At 47.1% G+C, this 23,118-nt stretch overlaps 2 protein-coding genes across 2 annotated transcripts; both read right to left on the bottom strand.

Moving 5' to 3' along the window:
• Positions 1-7,680: 7,680 nt before the first annotated feature.
• LOC111543714 (tropomyosin alpha-3 chain-like) lies at positions 7,681-9,279 on the bottom strand. Its single transcript, XM_023213830.1, has 2 exons — positions 8,518-9,279; positions 7,681-7,918 (listed from the first exon to the last, which is right to left on the bottom strand). Exons 1-2 carry the CDS (start codon positions 8,632-8,634, stop codon positions 7,748-7,750), a joined length of 288 nt encoding a protein of 95 aa, XP_023069598.1. The 5' UTR covers positions 8,635-9,279; the 3' UTR covers positions 7,681-7,747.
• A 6,379-nt stretch (positions 9,280-15,658) lies between these two features.
• C1H1orf189 (chromosome 1 C1orf189 homolog) lies at positions 15,659-23,089 on the bottom strand. The gene is made up of 3 exons (XM_023213834.3): positions 23,055-23,089; positions 17,024-17,153; positions 15,659-16,102 (listed from the first exon to the last, which is right to left on the bottom strand). Exons 1-3 carry the CDS (start codon positions 23,078-23,080, stop codon positions 16,001-16,003), a joined length of 258 nt encoding a protein of 85 aa, XP_023069602.1. The 5' UTR covers positions 23,081-23,089; the 3' UTR covers positions 15,659-16,000.
• Between the last annotated feature and the right edge of the window lie 29 nt (positions 23,090-23,118).

The raw sequence follows: 23,118 nt of genomic DNA on the forward strand, positions 1-23,118 counted from the left end.
AAGACTTTCTGGGCCCCAGGGTTAAAAAGAGCCCCACTCAGTCTCCTTTCAAAGTCGACTCAGGTAGGTAGGTTCTCTCTCCCGTCTCCTGGAAGTCAATGAATGGAACTGTCGGAGTGGAAGGAATGTGGCAAGTTGGCACAAATTCTCATTCTATTTGGCATGGTATGAACTTAAGTGCTATTTGGAACAGACTTGTTCCTTTTATTTATTTATTTTAGACAAGATCTCGCCCTGTTGCTGGAGTGCAGGCAGTGGCGAGATCACAGCTCACTACAGCTTCGAACTCCTGGGCTCAAGCGAGCCTCCTACCTTAGCCTCCGGAGTAGTTGGGACTACAGGTGCACGCCGCCCCGTCGGGCTCCCTGTTCTTTTATTTATTTTTGTTTTGGTTTTTATTTTTTGGGACAGAGTCTCCTCTGTCGCCCAGGTTGGAGTGCAGTGGCGCGATCTCGGCTCACTGTAAGCTCCCCTTCTCGGGTTCAAGCGATTCTCCTGCCTCACCCTACCAAGTAGCGCCCTCCACCACGTCCTTCTAATGTTTTTGTAGTTTTAGTAGAGACAGGGTTTCACCGTGTTAGCCAGGATGGTCTCGATCTCCTGATCTCGTGATCCGCCCGCCTCGGCCTCCCAAAGTGCTGGGATTACAGGTCCCTGTTACTTTTGAGAGTCATTATGCACCAAATTAACCAACCTTCCAGCCCCTCCAAACCTTGGAATGATTCAGGACTTGGTAATTTAATCATCAGCTGAGTGTGGTAGCTCATGTCTGTAAGCCTAGGACTTTGGGAGGCCGAGATGGGAGGATGGCTTGAGCCCAGGAGTTCAAAACCAGCCTAGGCAATATAGCAAGACCTCATCTCTAAAAATAAATTAATTAATTAATCATCACTTACAATTCCTTTTGTAGATAAGAAAGATATGCCCCCATTTTATCAGGAAGAAATCCTGATTACAGACCACTGTCAGCCGACACGGGTGACTCATGGCTGTAATCCCAATATTTTGGGAGGCCAAGGCGAGAAGATCACTTCAGCCCAGAGTTTGAGAGCAGCCTGGGCAATATAGTGAGACCTCGTCTCTACAAACAATTAAAAAATTAGCCAGGCCTGGTGGCAGTACTTCTGTAGTCCCAGCTACTTGGGAGGCTGAGGTGGGAAGATTTCTTGAGCCGGGAAGGCAGAGGTTGCAGTGAGCCAAGATTGCACCACTGCCTCCGGTCTGGGTGACAAATTGAGATCCTGTCTCAAAAAAAAAAAAAACAGATGACTGTTACTAGATCCTTCATGCAACAGCCAGACATGAGTGCCTGTAAACTGTACTGTAGAATTGAGCCTCCATTTTGTTACAACTTTCACCAATTTCACTGCCACTATACTAAGTACCCCAAGGAACTGTTGGTGAGTTAGAAACTTCCCCTTGGCCAGATGTGGCTCATGCCTGTAATCACAGCACTTTGGGAGGCTGCAGCGGGCAGATCACCTGAGGTCAGGAGTTTGAGACCAGCCTGGCCAACATGGCAAAACCCTGTCTCCACTAAAAATACAAAAATTAGCCGGGCATGGTGGTGCCCACCTGTAGTTCCAGCTACTCAGGGAGGCTGAAGCGAAAGAATTGCTTGAACCTGGGAGGCAGAGGTTGCAGGGAGCTGAGATGGCGCCACTGTACTCCAGCCTGGGTGACAGAGTGAGACTCTATCAAAAAAAAAAAAAAAGGCAAAACAGACCAGGTGCAGTGGCCTACGCCTGTAATCCCAGCACTTCGGGAGTCCGAGGCAGGTGGATCACAAGGTCAGGAGTTCAAGACCAGCCTGGCCAAGATGGTGAAACCCTGTCCCTACTAAAAACCACAAAAGAAAAAAATATATAAATAAATAAATAAATAATAATAATAATAAACTAGCCAGGCACGGTGGCAGGCGCTTGTAATCTCAGCTACTTGGGAGGCTGAGGCAGGAGAATTGCTTGAACCCGGGCAGCAGAGGTTGCAGTGAGCTGAGATCGTGCCACTGCACTCCAGCCTGGGTGACAGAGTGAGACAGAGTCTCAAAAAAATAAAAATAAAAATAAAAGAAACTTTCCCTACTGGCACTGCCATGGAGGATTTCTGGAAGCACAATAGTAAAGAGACTTGAGAATGTTATCTTTCCTCTTATTTCTTTGTATTCCTTCCACCTTCCCAGTAGGTAATCATGATAAATTTTTTCCTCTGGGGCAGCTCTCTTTTCTCCTAGAAAATTAGGACATGGAACAGGACTTATAACGAAGAGTCCTAATCCCTGAAAGGAATAGTAGGCAAGACAGTTGCTACCCTCAGTGTCTAGTTCTGAGAATGCTCCCTCCAGAGCCTCTGTTTTCCTATCACCTTTTGGAAATACTGAGCAATGAGACTCAGAAGAAACAACTTGGATAGATGATAATTTTCTCAATAGAGTAACCTGCACACTGATTTTTCCCCCAGAAATTAGGAAGGAAGATCAGGGTTCTGACACTTAATAAACTCTACCCTGATGGCCTAAGAATTTTTCTAACTTGCTTTGGAGAAGTCTGATCAAGATGTGGCTGAAGTGACACTTTGTCATCTGGGTGCTGCTCAGCAGGGGGCACTGTTGTACCTCCCTGTGCCCTGGTAAAGAAGCAGAAGACCTCATCCTAGCCAAACCAAAAGGGTGTTGAGAGCACCACTGCATTCCTTAGACTGGTAGATTTGAGCAGATAATCTCCTCTTGATCCAGGGAAACAGATGGACTGACTCATGATAGCCTTTAGAAGCACAATGGATAGCCAGCAAGGGGCCCAGTGCTATTGTTTTCCTAGTAACCAGCAATACAGTATATCAACAGGTGTATATGTCCATCGTTGTCCCTTCTGTCCCCATCCTTCCCACCACCTGTCCCTAAAAAACGATGTTATGACTCTATGTCCTAACAATGCACTCCTCTTTCCCTTTGTTTCTCCCTGAACAGCATCTGATTTCATATTGGATTAAAATGATCTTAGATGTGGTTGCACAACAATGTGAATATGCTACTACTGAATTAGACATTTAAAAATGGTTAAAATGGCAAGTTTTATGTATGTGTATTTCACCACAACTTAGAAAACAAAGTTAGACAAACTTAGGGAGGAAAAAAACAAAAGTCTGGACTCGCCTTGCCATACCCTTGCCCTTTCTTTATTCAAGCAGTCCTAGTAAATCCTGCACTTTTCAGAAAGGCTTCTCAGATAACCTGAACTGCTTGTGTAAACACGTATTTATTGACTCCCTCCTTCTCTACCCCTTATATCTACATCAAGATAATATGCTCTGTTTACTTATTTATTAACCTCAAGGACAGAAGCTGAGCTGTTAACTTCCTTTGTATTGGACAGAGTATATTCCCTCCAAAGATGCATATATTAGGCTGCTGATGACTCTTACCTTTGTTTTCTGCTTTTAACCTTGTTGCTCCTTATTCAGCACCTCTCCCAATTCCTATAAACACTGTAATTTCCTTCTTTGACCCTTTGAGGCAGGGGTCATCGAACTTTTACGGTCTTGTGGCCAGAGAGAAAAGAAAGCCAGCAGACAATATGTACATGAATGAGCATGACTGTGTTCCGATAAAACTTTATTTACAAAACCAGGCTGTTGCAAGATTTAACCCACAGGTGGTAGTTTGCTGACTCTAGCTTTGAGGAAAGAAACCTTTCTTCTTGCTTTCTCCTGGCCATAACCTTCCTCTCCTATTTCTTGTTCTTATGAATATCTCTGAGGGTACTTTCTGACTTGGGAAAGCTAATGAAGGGAAGAGGGGTTGAATGAGTATTTTTAACCCTCACTTTACATACTTAAATGGGGTTTGGTGGATTCCTATGTAAATATGAAGAAGTTTCTTTCAAATGAATATACTGAGTAGACCATATCTAGGTGAGGGATGCCATGTGTGTGTATGTGTATGTCTGTACATGTGTAAAACAGATTAAGATAGACAGAATTCATCCCCAGGAAATCCTTTTATATTCCTAATGATTTTGATGTATTGCATAGAGACTCTATGTCATTCTCCTCCTCATGATCTCAGGTTAGATTTGTTTGTTCTTTGTCTTGCTCCTAGAAACACCTCCTCAAGCCCACATACTAGCTGTTTCAGCCTAAGAACAGAACCAGATTGATGTTACCCAATTTCTCACAAAACTGTTATTAACCTGACATTGTGCTAGTTTGTGAAAACTTCTATCTTCATGCCCATATGTTAGGAACAGAGAGATCCATTCAAATATACCAGGAACCTAGGCTATACAACTCCAGCAGGCCATCCACTTGCCCAAAGCCCGGGGGTAAACTATAGATTTGGTAGGGCTGTTTTTTGTTTTGTTTTGTTTTTTGAGTTTTCCAAGAAGGGGGAATTTTTATTATTTTAAATAGAGACAGGGTATTGCTCTGTCACCTAGGCTGGAGTGCAGTGGCATTATCATAGTTCACTGCAAGCTTGAACTCCTAGCTTCAAGCGATCCTCCCATCTCAGCCTCCTGAGTACCCAGGACTACAGGCACGTGCCACCACACCTGGCTAATTTTTAAATTTTTTGTAAGGATAGGGCCTAACTATGTTCCCCAGGCTGGTCTTGAACTCCTGGCCTCAGGCAATTCTCCTGCCCTGGCCTCTCAAAGCAAAGTGTTAGAATTACAGGTCTGAGCCACTACACTGAGCATAAGAAGGGAGAATTAATAGTTTGTGGTGGCCTGGCCAGGTGCATTGGCTCACGCCTGTAATCCCAGCACTTTGGGAGACCAAGGTGGGTGGATCACAAGGTCAGGAGATCGAGACCATCCTGGCTAACACGGTGAAACCCTGTCTCTACTAAAAATACAAAAAATTAGCCAGGCATGGTGGCAGGTGCCTGTAGTCCCAGCTATTTGGGAGGCTGAGGCAGGAAAATGGTGTGAACGTGGGAGGTGGAGCTTGCAGTGAGCCGAGATGGCGCCACTGCACTCCAGCCTGGGCGACAGAGTGAGACTCCGTCTCAAAACAAAAACAAAAACAAAAAAGCCTATATTGTGGTGGCCTTAATTTTTGGAAACAATGAGTTTAAATGATGTATATTATCCAGTTTGTGTTTCTTTTTTTTTTTTTTTTTGTTGTTTTGAGACGGAGTCTCGCTCTGTCACCCAGGCTGGAGCGCAGTGGCACGATCTCGGCTCACTGCAAGCTCTGCCTCCTGGGTTTATGCCATTCTCCTGCCTCAGCCTCCCGAGTAGCTGGGACTACAGGCGCCCGCCACCTCGCCTGGCTAGTTTTTCGTATTTTTTAGTAGAGATGGGGTTTCACCGTGTTAGCCAGGATGGTCTCGATCTCCTGACCTCGTGATTTGCCTGTCTCGGCCTCCCAAAGTGCTGGGATTACAGGCTTGAGCCACCGTACCCGGCCCAGTTTGTGTTTCTAACCTCTGGCATAATATATTCAATTCCCTCCACTTTCCCTGGCCACTGAAAATGGTGGAAAACAAAACAGTAGATCAGAAACCTAATGGCAGAGGCCAGGCATGATGGCTCACACCCGTAATACCAGCATTTTGAGAGGCTGAGGTGGGTGGATCACTTGAGGTCAGGAGTTGGAGACCAGCCTGGCCAACATGGTGAAACCCTGTCTCTACTAAAAAATACAAAAAATTACCCGGGCATGGTGGTGGGTGCCTGTAATCCCAGCTACTCAGGAGACTGAGGCAGGATAATCACTTCCTCAGAGCCAAGATCTTGCCACTGCACTCCAGCCTCGGTGATAGAGCAAGATTCTATCTCAAAAAAAAAAAAAAAAAAAAAAAAGCTTAGGCACAGTGGCTTAGGCTGGGCGCAGTGGCTCACACCTGTAATCCCAGCACTTTGGGACACTGAGGCAGGCAGATCACTTCAGGTTAGGAGTTCGAGACCAGCCTGGCCAACATGGCATAACTAAGTCTTTACTAAAAAAAATACAAAAATTAGTTTGGTATGGTGGCACGCACCTGTAATCCCAGCTACTCGGAAGGCTGAGGCAGGAGAATGGCTTGAATCCAGGAGGCAGAGGTTGCAGTGAGCCAAGATTGCACCACTGCACTCCAGCCTGGGCAACAGAGCGAGACGCCATCTCAACAACAAGAATAAAAAGAAACCCGGCTGGATGGGGTGGCTCACGCCTGTAATCCCAGCACTTTGGGAGGCTGAGGCAGGCGGATCACCTGAGGTCAGGAGTTTGAGACAAGCCTGACCAATATGATGAAACCCCGTCTCTACTAAAAATACGAAAATTAGCCAGCCAGGTGTGGTGGCGCTTGCCTGTAATCCCAGTTACTCAGTAGGCTGAGATAGGAGAATCACTTCAACCTGGGAGGTGGAAGTGGCAGTGAGCCGAGATAGCACCATTGCACTACAGCCTGGGCAACAAGAGTGAAACTCCGTCTCAAAAAAAAGAAAGAAAGAAAAGAAATCTAATGGCAGAGAGACCAAATATGAGGATCGAAAAGCATTTACGAATGGTTCATTCTGTCTGTCCTTCTAGCTATTTTCCAAAACCAAATGTGATTTTATTTTATTGATTTATTTTTTGAGATGGAGTCTCTCTCTGTTGCCCAGGCTGGAGTGCAGTGGCACGATCTCAGCTCACTGCAACCTCCGCCTCCTGGGTTCAAGCGATTCTCCTGCCTCAGCCTCCTGAGTAGCTGAGATTACAGGCATCCGTCACCACACCTGGCTAATTTTTGTATTTTTAGTAGAGACAGGGTTTTGCCATGACAGCCAGGCTGGTCTCAAACTCCTGACCTCAGGTGATCCACCCGCCTCGGCCTCCCAAAGTGCTGGGATTAGAGGCGTGAGCCACCATGCCCAGCCCAAATATGATTTTAAATATTACATGCTTCTTTTTTCCTACTAACTCAGTTCACTGACAGACTTGTTTCCACCAATACTGGGACATTTTTGTTGTTGTTGGTAAGATTCCTATGGTACTTTTCTTCTAAAAAAACTTTTCAATCTAATCTTTCATTTATCTTTGCGGCAAACTTCAAGGTTGAAGACGAAGGAAAGTAGGTGATGACGGGATAATATGACATGGAAAAGAGAATTTATTTTATTTTAGAATGGGAAAATTCAGCCCTAGACAAGCTAAGTAATTACGGTATAGAGTGAAGTCTGGTGGTGATAACTTTTACCCCCTAAGGTTCCTTCTTAGTTTCTATTATAGTCTGTCACTGTAAGGATCTCTCTGCTGCCCTATGAGCAATGCTTCGTATGGCATCTCCATGGCATAAAGGCAAATGCCCACATTAGCCAAGATAAATAAACCCATATAGGGCCAGGGTCAGTGTGACCTCCATTTCCCATTGTGAAATCCGAGCTGGTTTTGTTGGACAGTTGAGAGATGAGAGGTTCCCTATTAATACACATATCCACATGCCAAGACTTGGACATAAAAGCTAAGAATGTAGCATGGGGGAGGAGGTAGGATAAGTGATAGCATTCTGAACTTAGAGCCCCCTCTCTGTCCATGTCCTGGGAAAGATAATTAAATTCCTGGGCTGGTGATAGGAGATAAATGAGACTTTTACATGTATTTAAAAAAAAAAAAAACTTTTCTTTTAATGTGTTGGAGATGTCTTTAGGAAAGAAAATACCTGCCATTATGAGAATATACCAGCATGTGGTTATATGCAAAAATGTACGTGAGTATATATGTCTGTGTTCCATGAACCCACAAGTGTGTTTGGAATTTTGTCATACATTAACATAAAGATCTATATGTGTAGATTAAACCCATCCTCCATCTCTGTAATACTCACATCAGCAGCCTTCTTCTCTGCCAGTTCCAGCTTCTCCTGGGCATCCTTCAAAGCTTCTGAATACTTGTCCAGCTCATCCTCTGTCCCTTTCAGTTTCTTCTGCATGGCTGCCAGCTCATCCTCCAGCTATAGGAGCCCAGAGAGTCACACACAAAAACACACAAACACAACAATGCAGGGTTGGACCCTGGGCTCTTGGAGCCCTGAGTGTAACCGCCATGTTACCGTCCCTAGTGAGACACAGTTTCTCCCCAGCCACTTCCAGCCCACTGCCTCAGGAGTTATGCTGTAGCTTGGCCTGTGACCGTGTAATCTCTGATCCTAAGATGACCAAGCCATCCTGGGTTTTCATCCAAGACCCTTGGATGGTAAATATCTAAAGTGTAGATGCCCGTGATGCTATTTGAGTGAAAAGAGATGCTCTTTCTCTCTAGAACTCTTACCTTTTCCTCTAGAAGTCAAGGGTTCTTCCAAAACATGATCCATTTCTACTTAAATTCAGCAGACATACTGTGACTCAGAAGAGGCCACTGACTTTCCCAAGGTCACAAAGGCAGTCTGAGACAGATATGTTAGATGTCCTCTGCTCCTCCAGTGAGGCTGGGGAGTCCATCCCACCCCAAAATGGAGGTGACACCAGTAGTCACTGTCTTTCCCATGAAAACTCCCTTCCATTTCACAGTCTTGTTCATTAGCAGATGAGAGAGACCAATGCTAGTGCCTACCTGTTTACTTCTTTCTTCTGCCTGCTTCTGCTCAGCTTCAGCTTGCTCTGCCCGATCCAGAGCATTCTCCTTGTCTAACTTCAGCATCTGCATCTTTTTCTTGATGGCCTCCATCATGAGCAGTGGCTGTTGGTAGGCTCACCTGTGAACACTGGAGAACTGGAGACTGGGGCAAGAAAGAAGGGGCTGCTGCCTGAGTGACCAGGAGGTCCCCAGACTTGAGTCTTTATCTGTGCTCATAGCTCCACCTTTTGTTCCTAATATGGTCTTTGCAGCTCCCCCCACCCCATCATTGTTCTCCTGGGGGAACACAGGGTGAGACGCTTTGATGAACTGACATCACCAGCAAAAAAAATCTAGGAACAGCTGAGGCTGATTTTAGACAATGGAAAGTGGGGGAGGGAAGAGGTTCTCCCTGACCCTGAAACTTTCCACTCATTCTGGGCAGCTCTATGAATGTTTTAAAAGAGCAGGAAGAGGGCAGGGAAGAACATTAAAATAGAGAAGGGTACTTTGGCAATTCTAGGTTGGCAGTTTACATCAAGAGGGTCCTGATTGCCTTTCAGCTTCCCCTTTCACTCTCCCCGAGACCGTGTTGAATGCTGGTCAAACTCCCTTAGTTGAGTTTTAGCTTTCAATTTCTGGTATTCAAGGAGCTTGGGCAACAGGGAAGAGGGGAGGTCACTCATGATCCTTGACAATTCTCCCAGATCCCCAGATCAAATTGCTATGCTATTTTGGGAGTCTCCAATTGGCAGAGAGACTTTTTTCCTCCCCACTAAGAGCCACAAGAGTAGAGTAAGAGGGTAGGGTTGGAATCTCCAAGGCTATCCCAGAGCTTCAAGTGGGGTGGGGAGAGAAACAGGGGAGGGTCAGAACAATCCAGACAGGATCATGCCCTCTGTTTTCCCACAGTAATCTTAAAATAGAACTGTTGTACTCTCCTCTTCTTCCCTTTATCTTCTCCCTTCTTAATTCTCCCCAACACTGCTGCTCACCACATCATCATAATCATCATTATCAGCTCTATTCTTCCCAGTTTAGTTCCAGGCCATGTTTATTCTTCCATTGGGAGCCTTGTTACTAACAGGTGGCAAGGATACCAGTCCACTGGCACCATACACCTGAAAATATGCCCAGGGAGAGGGGGGCACTGTTCAAGGTGACCAGATATATTGGACAAATATAAATGGCTCTAGTTAGTCATTTATGTCAAGGATAGTGAGAGTTAATGCTAAGCCCCAGCAATGGGAGAACTGAGACACCCACCAGACCAGTGGGTAGAGCAGAGCTGGAGTCCAACTCTCGAGAGCTTCCAGTCACTAGAGGTAGATAGGCAGATAGACCATCAGCTGGCTCTTGACAGAGAGGAGAAACCAAGTCTCCTTTCCCTGGCGATTAGCCAGGGAAGGGGTTAGGGAACAGGGAGAGGAAGGAGTGGAAAATGGGGGTGGGGTGGACAGGTGAATAAGGGGGAGAAAAATACGAGGACAAGAAGAGATAAAGAAAAGAGATATGTCCCTTCTAGCATAAGGGGGCAAGAAATAGAAAGATTTGATCCTCAAATTCCAGCTCTCTCCCACTCCCACACCAGCCCTCTTAGGTTAAGATTGAAATCCACATAGGTTGCAGCTACTGGACTTTTGGGGGTGTCCTGGAGAAGAGGTTCAGTAAAAGAGACAGGAGCCCCAGAGATTGAAGTATGAAAGAGGGTGGTGCTGAATCACCAGCTGCTGTAAGAATATGTTTGACATTTAGTTGGTTCCTAATTAAACAACCCAATATCAAACATATCACACAGAAGCAGGCAGGAGAGCTTTGGGGGTCATCTGCCTTCCTCCCAGTTGCAAAGAAAGAATAGCGCAGACACCAGGCACCAATCATGTCTAGATAGAGAGCCACCTCCTTGAGGAAGGGTACTGGCCCCTGCTCTTCACCTCCCAATACAGCCAGTTCTTGCTTATCGCCCTACGTGTCATCCCTGCCTCAGCTTCTTCTCTACCAGCGCCTGGCCTTTGCTGGATCACGTTGGCCTACACCAGGAAGAATACCTGGCAGGGCTCCACATCCGGGCAACTATCATTCCCTAGAGCTCCCACACAGAGCTTCTCCCCCTGATGTCACGGCCCCAGCGCCCAGAGGATCAGCTATGTCAGCAGCTCCTCATCAAAATTGCCACCTGCTCTCTTCAATGCCATTCCAGCTGCCCTGAGGCTTTCCGGGGTGGGGGCAGAGGACTTCTACATCCTGCTTTACCTTCCCAACAGAACTCCTAACCTTCCCAGATCACCCCCACAAGACTACTGAGGTCCGTTCAGGAGGCACCATCCTGGCACTGTCCTGCTCTTAAGTGCTGCAGATGCTTGGCTCCCCCTTTCTGCCAGCTTAACCCTTCTCACCTTCTCCCCATGTCCTCCAGGCATCCTCGTTAAAGTCACCCTTGGATGTCCAGAACAGAAGAATAACTTTTCTCCCTGGCAGGCTCCATCGTGGGCTTCAGAAGAGAAGACTTATAGTTCCCCACCTTGCCCGGCAGAAATGAAACTAAGGCTTTAGGTTGAGGGTAAGAGAGGAAACTTCTGCCAGGAAGCAGCCTGCAGTCCACAGGAGTCCTCTTCTCTTCTAGGGCTTTTTACCAGAACTCCAGTCTGGCTTCTCCAAGGGTTTTCCCTCACAGGAATCCAGCCGGATTCCCATATGGGGGATTTCTCTTTCGGAGAGAATCAGATCTGTTGAGTGTCATGTGGCAGGCAGATGCTTCTCTCCACTGTGGCAGAAAACAGCCCAAGTTATAGCTGCACTGGGGGCTGGGGGGCTTGAGTGGAAGTATGGGGGTGGGAGAACGATGCTCTGTTTCAGCCCCCAGGCCTGTTCCATGTGTCCTTGTTCCCATTCCAGACACCCACCCCAACCCCCAGCATATACCAATTCCACAGTGTCCTTGATCGAGATCAATAGCTTGTCCCAAGCCCCAGTCAATTCCTGTTGTGTGGCTCTTGCCTTTCAGGGGAAGACTAACAAATGGGCATATACAGGCCCCAAGGTAGGCACCTGTGATGTTGTCTTATGTCTTTGTTCCTTTTTGGCTCCTAAAGGGGATATGTATGTAATTTGTACTTTCTTGTTCTCCCTTCTTACCCTTAATCCCTCAAGTTCTAGTTCCCTTCTCTGAGAAAGTTACCCATACTCAAGAACCAGAAGCTGGAGGAAGAGAGGCTGGGAAAGAGACTAGCAGGAATGAAAGGACTTTAATGTTTGGGGCACTAGAGGAACAAAGAGGCAGACTGGGAATGTGGAGGCAGGGGAGGAGCAGCTGTCTTGGAAGGAGACTTTGTATGGCATACCTAGGCAGAAACATCAGATGGCCTTTGATGAAAGCTGTTTAGTTCTCCTGGAAATATCTACTATGCAGCCATTTCAAACAGGACTGAGCCCCTCTGAGCCAGAGGAGCTGGGTATAGCATCCGCCACAGAGGGAAGAGGGGCTGAATGGGTGTGATGGGGTGATGTTATGAGAGCAGACAGAATACACAGAGAGGATCAGAAGAGATGGGCTCTGTAGGGGGCCAACCTGCCAATACTGGAGCCAGCCTGGCGCTGACAAGCCCTGGGGGAAGAGGCCAAGGTCAGGGATCAAGGCAGAGGGGATGGGGCATTCTGTGGGTTCAGATGAACAAAGGAAAGAAGAATAGAAAAATAGAAGGAGTTGGTGAGGGAGTCTGGTTGGAGGTAGGGGGAGCCCAGGTAATGGAAAGGAATTAAGGGAAAAAACTATCATAGGAGCAAGAAAACATCATTATGGGTTACCATTTATTGGACATTTTGTGCTACTTGCTGCTAAGTGCTTTATTTAATCCCCACAGCAACCCAATGAATTAGGCATTATCTCCCTTTTTACATACAGCATAAGGAACTATAACTCAGAAAATTAAAATAATTTGCACAAGGCCACGCAGTCAGTGACAGAGCCAGCACTGAAACCCAGATCTATCCAGTGTTGAAGCCTGTTCTCCTAATGCTAAGCTATACTGCCTATGCAAAAGCAGCAAAGAGTGGCCTGGGAGACACACATGGGGGAGGATTTAAAAAGTTAAGGGGCAGGCCAGGTGCAGTGGCTCATGCCTGTAATCCCAGCACTTTGGGAGGCCGAGGCAGGTGGATCACAAGGTCAGGAGTTTGAGACCAGCCTGGCCAACATAGTGAAACCCTGTCTCTACTAAAAATACAGAAAAAATTAGCCAGGCATGGTAGCGGGCGCCTGTAGTCCCAGCTACTTGTGAGGCTGAGGCAGGAGAATCGCTTGAACCCAGGAGGCAGAGGTTGCAGTGAGCCGAGATCGCGCCACTGCACTCCAGCCTGGGTGACAAGAGAGTGAGACTCCATCTAAAAAAAAAAAAGAAAAAAAAAGAAGTGAAGGAGCAGCTGGCTATTTGGCTCATGCCTATAATCCTAGCACTTTGGGAGGCCTAGGCAGAGGACTGCTTAAGCCCAAGGGTTTGAGACCAGCCTGAGCAACATAGTGAGACCCCATCTCTACAAAAAATAAAAATAAAAAAAAAATAGCCAGATGTGGTGGCATGTGCCTGTGTTTCCAGCTACTCAGGAGGCTGGGGAGGGAGTATTGCTTGAGCCCAGGAGGTCGAAGCCACAGCGAGCCATGATTGCACCGCTGCACTCCAGCCTGGGCAATGGAACGAGACTGTCTCAAAAAAAAGCCCTGGTGTGGTGGTTCACACCTGTAATCCCAGCACTCTGGGAGGTTGAGGTGAGCGGATCACAACATCAGGAATTCAAGACCAGCCTGGCCAATATGGTGAAACCCTCTCTACTAAAAATACAAAAATTAGCCGAGCATGGTGGTGGGTGCCTATAGTCCCAGCTACCCAGGAGGCTGAGACAGGAGAACCGCTTCAACCCAGGAGGGGGAGGTTGCAGTGAGCCGAGACTGCACCACTGCACTCCAGCCTGGGTGACAGAGTGAGACTCCATTTCAAAAAAAACAAAAAAAAGTGAAGGTGAGATTGAGATGAAGCTTCAGAAAATAGAGGGTAGGGGAGGACACAGGCAAACAGAAGGAATGGGCGACTCAGTCCCAGGTTTCTGGGTCAAATCCAGGTCACATGTTTTGTCTCCTATAAAACTTACACCATACTTGTTGTTACTTGTTCAGTGCCTGCCTCTCCAACTAGGCTGCGAATTCCACGTCATCTGGTGTGTAAGTACTCATGAGTAGTTATTGACTAAAGATAAGAGGGTTTGGGAAGCAGAGGTGATGGGAGCTGGGGGTTGAATGGATATGTAGCAAAGACAGAGGAATGGACATGGGTGGAGAACGATATTTGATTGGATACGAATACTGGTCTAGAGGTCAGCAAGCAACCTCTGGAGGACCTGGGTCACAGAGAAATCTCCTGAGGGAGAACATGGAGGATACCTACTGTGTGCCAAGCACTGGGGTTGCTCTGTATTGCTATATACATTATCTTATTTAATTCTTCAAATGATCCTATGAGATGGGTATTATTGTCCTAATTTTCAAAAGAGGACTTTTTTAATTTTTATTTTTTGAGATGGAGTCTTGCTCTGTCACCCAGGCTGGAGCACAATGGCACAATCTCGGCTCACTGCAACCTCTGCCTTCTGGGTTCAAGCAATTCCCCTGCCTCAGCCTCCCAAGTAGCTGGGATTACAGGGGGCCTCCACCACACCTGGCTAATTTTTGTATTTTTAGTAGAGTCAGGATTTCACCACATTGGGCAGGCTGGTCTTGAACTCCTGACCTCAGGTGATCCTCATGCCTCGGCCTCCCAAAGTGCTGGGATTACAGGCCTGAGCCACCACACCCAGCCCAGAAGAGGAAATTGAGGCCAGTTAAGCTAAATCACTTCCACATGATGACACAAGACTCAAAGAGGTGAAGCCAGAATTTGAACCCACACCTGACTTCAAAGCCTGTGCTCTTATTTTTATACTCTACTGCCTCTGGATCAGTGGGACGTGTAGGGGCAGAGGAAGAAGCTCTGACACATAGAAGAAAAATGGGGGATTCAATAGGAGACTGAAGGATGGAGACAGACTTGGGTTGGAGGAAAGGGTATGAGTTTTGCAGTGGAGACATAGGCACATAGAGTTGAGGTCAGGACAGGATGAGTGACCAGTGAGGATGCCAACGGCAAGGTGAGAGCACAGGGTAAAGTAATGTATAATGGCACTTACATCAGGGAGCGATGGTGTGTTCAGGGAGTGTATTCAGGGACTCATGGTGTATTCCTGCAGCTGTCACTGGCTGTGAAATGGGGTCTCTGGCTTGGGATGTCATTCACATGTAAAGTGGACCCTTTTTATTTTTGAGACGCAGTCTTGCTGTCACCCAGGCTAGAGTGCAATGACACAATCTCAGCTCACTGCAACCTCCGCCTCCTGGGTTCAATCAATTCTCCTGCCTCAGCCTCCCGAGTAGCTGGGATTAGAAGCGCCTGCCACCACACCAGGCTAATTTTTTGTATTTTTAGTAGAGATGGGGTTTCACCATGTTGGCCATGGTTGGCCAGGCTGGTCTTGAACTCCTGACCTCAGGTGGTCCGCCCATCTCAGCCTCCCAAAGTGCTGGGATTACAGGTGTGAGCCACCCCGCATGACCTGTAAAGTGGACCCTTGTAAGTAAAGTTGTCTAGGGCCTTCATATGATGCACATGGTCAATCAGTACTTTTCAGTATTTTTCAGAATTTTGAGTGCCTTTATTTTGACTGCTCTTTCCAGCCCCCTAGAAATCCCACCACTCCTTATTTCCTTACAACTGTAACATTACCTGCCTGATTCCTGGAGACATTTAAGTCTGGAATCCTCTCGCTTGGCATAGGTGGGAATTCAGGCCCAGCGGAAAGAGACTTGTCCAAAGTTTCACAATAACTAGCTGACTCAAAACCCAAAATGCAGGCCTCCTCACTCAAGCACCACAGTGTCTTTAGATTAATAGCCACATTCAGAGCAATTTGTCCAAATATAAATAAAAGATAAGTGAAAGTGTTATCTGAGAGGTGGCAAGCAAAATCCAGAAGTTAAGATTACGGTAGCTGAAAAATAAGCACTTTTGAAACAAATCAAGATTTAGACCTGAAAGAATGAACCCAGTGGTCTAAGTTTGAGCCTTTAAGAACTAACTTTATTTGTTATACCAAATCAGGATTCTCAACTCACAATGTCCACCCCTCCCCACCCCTGCCCCCTTACATCAACACAGTAAATCCCACTCTGACCACAAGGTGTCACTCTTGTTTTTACTGTTGTTCCATAGATTGTTTCCCAAATAGCAACAAGGGATTAACAAGAGAGCGGAGAAGTGAGAGTGGGAGCCCTGTCTTAAGTTCTGGGCAGACAGCAAGATCCAGGTACGTTTTGGGAAGGAGGTTCAAGGTGATAGAGGCTCTAGAAGGCTAGGTTTGCAGGCTTGTTGAGAATGGAAGAACAGTATTTTGGATGCCATCAGAATCTCTCTATATAAAAAGCTTTGCCCATCTGATTTAGCTCCTGCCGGTACTGCTGATGCTCCTTTTCAAACAGCTGGTGCAGGGCAGCTTGACGGACCTGATGGAGAGGGCAGAATAGTGCTGTTTGCCTCTGTTTACCACCCTTTCTTATTCTTTCTCCCTAGTTGCTTTCCCATTACTTGTGTTCTCTTGGAGTTGGACTTAGCTGTGACATAAAGCTGGGTGGTAGCAGAAAGGCTGAACCAGTGGAGAGGAAGCCTATCCAATTTTTTTCTCCACAGGCGAAGCCCTATATTCAGCAAATATTTGCTGAGAACAGACCATGAAACAGGAACTCTACTAAGTAACTGGGATACACAGGTGGTTACATGACAGCAAGCGGGGACCCCAGGAGAGAGAGAGGTACTGAGAAGCAAGTGTTATGCACTAAGAGGCAGTTTTCTTTCTTTCTTTTTTTTTTTTTTGAGACCAAGTCTTACTCTGTCGCCCAGGCTGGAGTGCAGTGGCACAATCTCAGCTCACTGCAACCTCTGCCTCGGTTCAAGCGATTCTTGTGCCTCAGCCTCCCAAGTAGCTGTGATTATAGGCATGTGCCACCATGCCCAGCCAATTTTTGTGTTTTTAGTAGACATGGTTTCGGCATGTTGGCCAAGCTGGTCTCGAACTCCTGGGCTCAAGCAATCTGCCTGTCTTGGACCCCAAAGTTCTGGGATTACAGGTGTGAGCCATCACGCCCGATATAAGAGGCAGTTTTGAGTCTCACCAAGATGAAAGGAGCAGGAACTACAGTATACTTTGGGACTTTAAGATGTGCCTTCCACCTGTAAGGTGGATGCAAAGAATCACTTAATGAAAAAGAGTTTTGGCAATGGAGTTGTGTTGCTCTGGTGTAATGCTGAAAACCTAGAGGCAAACAAGATAAATGTGCAATGACACACACTAAGAGCTTGGAAAACTCAGTGGGCAAAGGCACAGAGCAGTAGTGAATGAGACTTCAGGCTGCCCTGCTAGAACTCACCATTAGTAGTTGCTTTTTGGCCAGTGCCAATTCCTGTACCATGGTGTCCTGCATCCTTAGGGTGGCATACGGGTTTCTTCTCTGGCCCAATGTCATTTGCCACAGACAGTGAGTATGTGAATTTCGCCACCTGCTCCAGGTACAGAGGTGGGGGTTGAATGGGTGGGGTAGAGTTAGGAGACAAAAATCCCATAGAGTGAGGCTGTTTCTTTTTTCTTTTTCTTTTTTTTTGAGACAGAGTTTCACTCTTGTTGCCCAGGCTGGTATACAGTGGCGCAATCTCGGCTCACTGCAACCTCTGCCTCCCAGGTTCAAGCCATTCTCCTGCCTCAGCTTCCCAAGTAGCTGGGATTACAGGTGCCTGGCATCATGCCCAACTAATTTTTTGCATCTTTAGTAGAGACAGGGTTTCACTATGTTGGTCAGGCTGGTCTCGAACTCCTGACCTCAGGTGACCCACCTGCCTCAGCTTCCCAGAGTGCTGGGATTACAGGTGTGAGCCACGATGCCTGGCCCAAGACTGTTTCTTCACCTGGAACCTCTGCCCCACTGTTAGAAGACTATAAAATCCTTGAATGGGTAATTTAGAACCTAGTATGTATTAAGTACATAATATCATTTAATCATTACAATAACTATGTGGCATAGGCGTTATTTTATTTATTTACTTATTTATTTATTTTTAAGATGGAGTCTCGCTCTGTCGCCCAGGCTGGAGTGCAGTGGCACGATCTCCACTCACTGCAACCTCTGCCTCCCGGGTTCAAGCAATTCTCCTGCCTCAGCCTCGCGAGTAGCTGGGATTACAGGCATGCGCCACCGCGTCTGGCCCATAGGCATTAATTTTTACATGATACAGATAAGGAAACTAAAAGCTGTGAGATGCCCAAGATCACTTAATGGCAGACCTGGGTCTCAAATCCAGCTTCTTTTTTTGAGACAGAGTCTCACTCTGTCACCCAGGCTGGAGTGCAGTGAGGCAATCTTGGCTCACTGCAATCTCTGCCTCCAGGGTTCAAGTGCTCCTCCTGCCTCAGCCTCCTGAGTCGCTGGGACTACAGGCATGTACCACCACACCTGGCTAATTTTTGTATTTTTAGTAGAGACGAGGTTTCACCATGTTGGCCAGCCTGGTGTCGAACTCCTGACCACTGGTGATCCGCGTGACTCAGCATCTCAAAGTGCTGGGATTACAGGTGTGAGCTACCGCGCCTGGCCCCAAATCCAATTTCTCTAACGCTAATATCCCTTCCATCATACTAGTGATTCTCAGCCCTGGCTAGACTGGAATCTTCATTGAAGTTTTATTTTTTTATTTTTATTTTTTTTTAGAAATAGTCTCGCTCAGTCACCCAGGCCAGAGTGCAATGGCATGATCTTGGCTCATTGCAACCTCTGCTCCCACGTACAAGCAATTCTCATGCCTCATCCTCCTGAGTAGCTGGAATTAGAGGCGCCCGCCACCACGCCCAGCTAATTTTTTTTTTCTTCTTTTTTTTTGGAGACAGTGTCTCACTCTGTCAGCCAGGCTGGAGTGCAGTGGTACAATCTTGGTTCATTACAGCCTCTGTCTCCCGAGCTCAAGCAATTCTCCTGCCTCAGACTCCCGAGTAGCTGGGATTATGGGGGCATGCCACCACACCTGGCTAATTTTTGTATTTTTAGTAGAGACAGAGTTTCACCATGTTGGCCAGGCTGGTCTTGAACTCCTGACCTCATGTAATCCACCTGTCTCAACCTCCCAAAGTGCTGGGATTACAGGCTTGAGCCACCACGCCCACCTGCTAATTTTTAAATTTTTAGTAGAGATGGAGTTTTGCCATGCTGGCCAGGCTGGTCTCGAACTCCTGACCTCAACTGATCAGCCTGCCTCAGCCTCCCAAAGTGCTGGGATTACAGGAGTAAGCCACCATGCCAGGCCGGTTTTAAGCTTTTTAATATATAGAAGGAATATAAATATACATCATGCATGTACATATGTGTATGTACCTACTGTTGGCATTTTTAAAAAATCAAAAGTACATTTTCCACATGTTGAAAAACTTGAATCCACACAGAAACATATTAAGTGAAAAGTAAAAACTCGCTGGGTGCAGTGGCTCACGCCTGTAATCCCAGCACTTGGGGAGGCTAAGGCAGGTAGATCACCTGAGGCCAGGAGTTCAAGACCAGTCTGGCCAACATGGTGAAACCCCATCTCTACTAAAAACACAAAAATTAGCCGAGCCTGCCACGCACCTGTAATCCCAGCTCCCCAAGAGGCTGAGGCACAAGAATCGCTTGAACACAGGAGGTGGAAGTTGCAGTGAGCCAAGGTCGCACCACAGCATTCTAACCTGGATAGTGGAGTAAGCCTGTCTTAAAACAGAGAGACTCTGCCTCAAAAAAAAAAAAAGTGTTATCTCTGACTGGGCAAATATATATACATATATATATATACTTTGTTGAGAATGACTTAGTTTTTACTTTTTTTTTTTTTTTTTTTTTTTTTTTGAGACGGAGTCTCGCTCTGTCGCCGGGGCTGGAGTGCAGTGGCCGGATCTCAGCTCACTGCAAGCTCCGCCTCCCGGGTTTACGCCATTCTCCCGCCTCAGCCTCCGGAGTAGCTGGGACTACAGGCGTACGCCACCTCGCCCGGCTAGTTTTTTGTATTTTTTAGTAGAGACGGGGTTTCACAGTGTTAGCCAGGATGGTTTCGATCTCCTGACCTCGTGATCCGCCCGTCTCGGCCTCCCAAAGTGCTGGGATTACAGGCTTGAGCCACCGCGCCCGGCCACTTTTTTTTTTTTTTGAGTCAGAGTCTTGCTCTGTCGCCCAGGCCGGAGTGCAGTGGCGTGATCTCCAGTCACTGCAAACTCTGCCTGCCGGGTTGAAGCAATTCTTCTGCCTCAGCCTCCTGGGTAGCTGGGATTACAGGCATGTACCACCACGCCCAGCTGACTTTTGTATATATATATTTTTGAGACAGGGTCTCATTCTGTTGCCTAGGCTGTGATTATGGCTTACTACAACGTCAACCTCTTGGGCTCAAGCAATGCTTCTACCTCAGCCATCTAAATAGCTGGGACAACAGGTGTGTGCCTGGCTTATTTTTTGTAGAGACGGAGTCTCACTATGTTACCCAGGCTGGTCTCAAACTCCTGGGCTCGAATGATTCTCTGCCTTGGCCTCCCAAAGTGCTGGGATTACAAGTGTGAGCCACCACACCCAGCTACTTGTGCATGTTTTCAGAAAATGTTTCTATCATAAACTGGGAAGTACATCTTCTTTTTTAAAAAACATGTAATCAGCTGGGCGCGGTGGCTCACGCCTGTAATCCCAGCACTTGGGAGGCGGAGGCGGGCGGATCACGAGGTCAGGAGATCGAGACCACGGTGAAACCCCGTCTCTACTGAAAATACAAAAAAATTAGTCGGGCGCAGTGGCGGGTGCCTGTAGTCCCTGCTACTCAGGAGGCTGAGGCAGGAGAATGGCGTGAACCCGGGAGGCGGAGCTTGCAGTGAGCCGAGATGGTGCCACTGCACTCCAGCCTGGGCAACAGAACGAGACTCCGTCTCAAAAAAAAAAAAAAAAAACAAAAAAAAACATGTAATCAGGCCGGGTGTGGTGGCTCACCCCTATAATCCCAGCACTTTGGGAGGCCGAGGCGGGCAGATTACTTGAGGTCAGGGGTTCGAGACCAGCCTGGCCAACATGGCGAAACCCCAACGTGGTGAAACCCTGACTCTACTGAAAATACAAAAATTAGCCGGGTGGGGTGGTGGACGCCTGTAATCCCAACTACTCAGGAGGCTGAGGCAGGAGAATTGCTTGGACCCGGGAGGTGGAGGCTGCAGCAAGCTGAGATCATGCCACTGCACTCCAACCTGGGCAACAAGAGTGAAACTCCGTCTCAACAAACAAATAAATATATATATATAAAAGCAATACTGTCATGAACATTCTTGTGTATGTACCTTCTAGTGCTTTTCCAAGTATGTATATTTAAGATAAATTCCTATTTTTGCCAGTTCAACGGGTATGTAAATTTGAATTTTGATAGATGTTATCAAACTGCCTTTGTAAACATGGCTGTATCAACCTAGACTCCTATTAAAATCATGTGTTCTTTTTTTTTTGAGACGGAGTCTCGCTCTGTCGCCCAGGCTGGAGCGCAGTGGCTGGATCTCAGCTCACTGCAAGCTCCGCCTCCCGGGTTTACGCCATTCTACTGCCTCAGCCTCCTGGGTAGCTGGGACTACAGGTGCCCACCACTGCACCTGGCTAATTTTTTGTATTTTTTCGTAGAGAGGGGGTTTCACCATGTTACCCAGGATGGTCTTGATCTCCTGACCTTGTGATCCGACCGTCTCGGCCTCCCAAAGTGCTGGGATTACAGGCTTGAGCCACCGCGCCCGGCCATGTGTTCTTGTTTCTTCACATCCTTGCTAGCTCTGGATATAACCTGTGAAACCTTAAAAAAAGGCTTCTCCTATCCCATTTCAGACCACCTTTATCAGAATCTCCTAGGGTTAAGAACTAGGTATCAGTGTTTATTTATTTATTTAAATTAAATTTTTTGGTAGAGATGGGGGTCTTGCTATGTTGCCCAGGCTGGTCTCAAACTCCTGAGCTCAAGCAATCCACCTGCCTTGGCCTCCCAAAGTGCTGGGATTATAGGCATGAGCTAATGTGCCCAGCCCATTTTTTGTTTTGAGACAGGGTCTTCCTCTCTCACCCAGGCTGGAATGCAGTGGTGGCATCACTTGACCTGGGCTCAAGTGATCCTCCTGCTCAGTCTGCAGAGTAGCTGAGACTATAGGCATGCACCACCACACCTGGCTAATTTTATTTTTTTTGGCAGAGACAGGGTTTTCCTATGTTGCCCAGGCTGGTCTCGACCTCCTGGGCTCAAGCAATCCCCCTGCCTCAGCCTCCCAAAGTGCTGGGATTATAGGTTATAGGTGTGAGCCACCATGCCAGGCTTGCATCAGTGTTTATTTTTAGTTTTAATTTTTGTAGAGACAGAGTCTTGCTCTGTCACTCAGGCTGCAATGATGGAGTGCAGTGGTGCGATCTTGGCTCACTGTAACCTCCGCCTCCTGAGTTCAAGCAATTCTCCTGCCTCAGCCTCTCAAGTAGCTGGGAGTACAGGCACACACCGCCATGCCCGGCTAATTTCTTTTGTATTTTAGCAGAGATAGGGTTTCCCCATGTTGCCCAGGCTGGTCATGAACTCCTGATCTCAGGCAATCCTCTTGCCTCGGCCTCCCAAAGTGCTAGGATTACAGGCGTGAGCCACCGCGCCCGGCCACATCAGTGTTTTTTCAAAAGCTCATCAGGGTGAAAAGGATACGTAGCCCAGTCTTGTGAATCTTCTCATTCACTGATTCAACAAATACTGCACTACCAACCACATAGTACAAAGCCAGGCAACAAATAGTTGAATTCTTAATAAAAAAATAAAATAAAAACATGCTTCAATTTTCCTCCAGAGAATGAGAGGCAGGGGACAATAAAAACCAATCTATATCACCTAACCTAGTGGGCACCAACAGGCTGATCTCATTTGCTTTGAGGACAAGGTTGCTTCTCACCCCTTCCGCATCTCTTTTCCTTCTTTTTTTTTTTTTTTTTTTTTTTTTTTTTTGAGACGGAATCTGGCTCTGTCGCCCAGGCTGGAGTACAGTGGCTGGATCTCAGCTCACTGCAAGCTCCACCTCCCGGGTTTACGCCATTCTCCTGCCTCAGCCTCCCGAGTAGCTGGGACTACAGGCGCCCGCCACCTCGCCCGGCTAGTTTTTTGTATTTTTTAGTAGAGACGGGGTTTCACCGTGTTAGCCAGGATGGTCTCGATCTCCTGACCTCGTGATCCACCCATCTCGGCCTCCCAAAGTGCTGGGATTACAGGCTTGAGCCACCGCGCCCGGCCCTCTTTTCCTTCTTAATGAGCCCTTAAAGAGATGCAGCAGAGTTGGGAGATGGCTCAGGGAAGACAGCAGAGTGGAAAGGTCAAGCTGAAAGGTAAAGGGAGGGGATAGAAGCAGATTACCTGTCGACCATCTTCTTAAGTCCCATCGCCCTTTGAAAACTCTGCAAGAAAAGGTAGTTCTGTT

Source organism: Piliocolobus tephrosceles, chromosome 1 (genome assembly GCF_002776525.5).
Source record: "Piliocolobus tephrosceles isolate RC106 chromosome 1, ASM277652v3, whole genome shotgun sequence".
Taxonomy (NCBI): Eukaryota; Metazoa; Chordata; class Mammalia; order Primates; family Cercopithecidae; genus Piliocolobus; species Piliocolobus tephrosceles.

Coding starts and splice junctions, on each gene's coding strand:
- LOC111543714 (XM_023213830.1), bottom strand. CDS start 8,634: ATGATGGAGGCCATCAAGAAAAAGATGCAGATGCTGAAGTTAGACAAG. Junction 7,919..8,517: donor CAGAAGAAAGAAGTAAACAG/GTAGGCACTAGC, acceptor GGGCTCCTATAG/CTGGAGGATGAGCTGGCAGC.
- C1H1orf189 (XM_023213834.3), bottom strand. CDS start 23,080: ATGGGACTTAAGAAGATGGTCGACAG. Junction 17,154..23,054: donor CTTAAGAAGATGGTCGACAG/GTAATCTGCTTC, acceptor TACCTGGAGCAG/GTGGCGAAATTCACATACTC. Junction 16,103..17,023: donor CCAAAAAGCAACTACTAATG/GTGAGTTCTAGC, acceptor CCTCTCCATCAG/GTCCGTCAAGCTGCCCTGCA.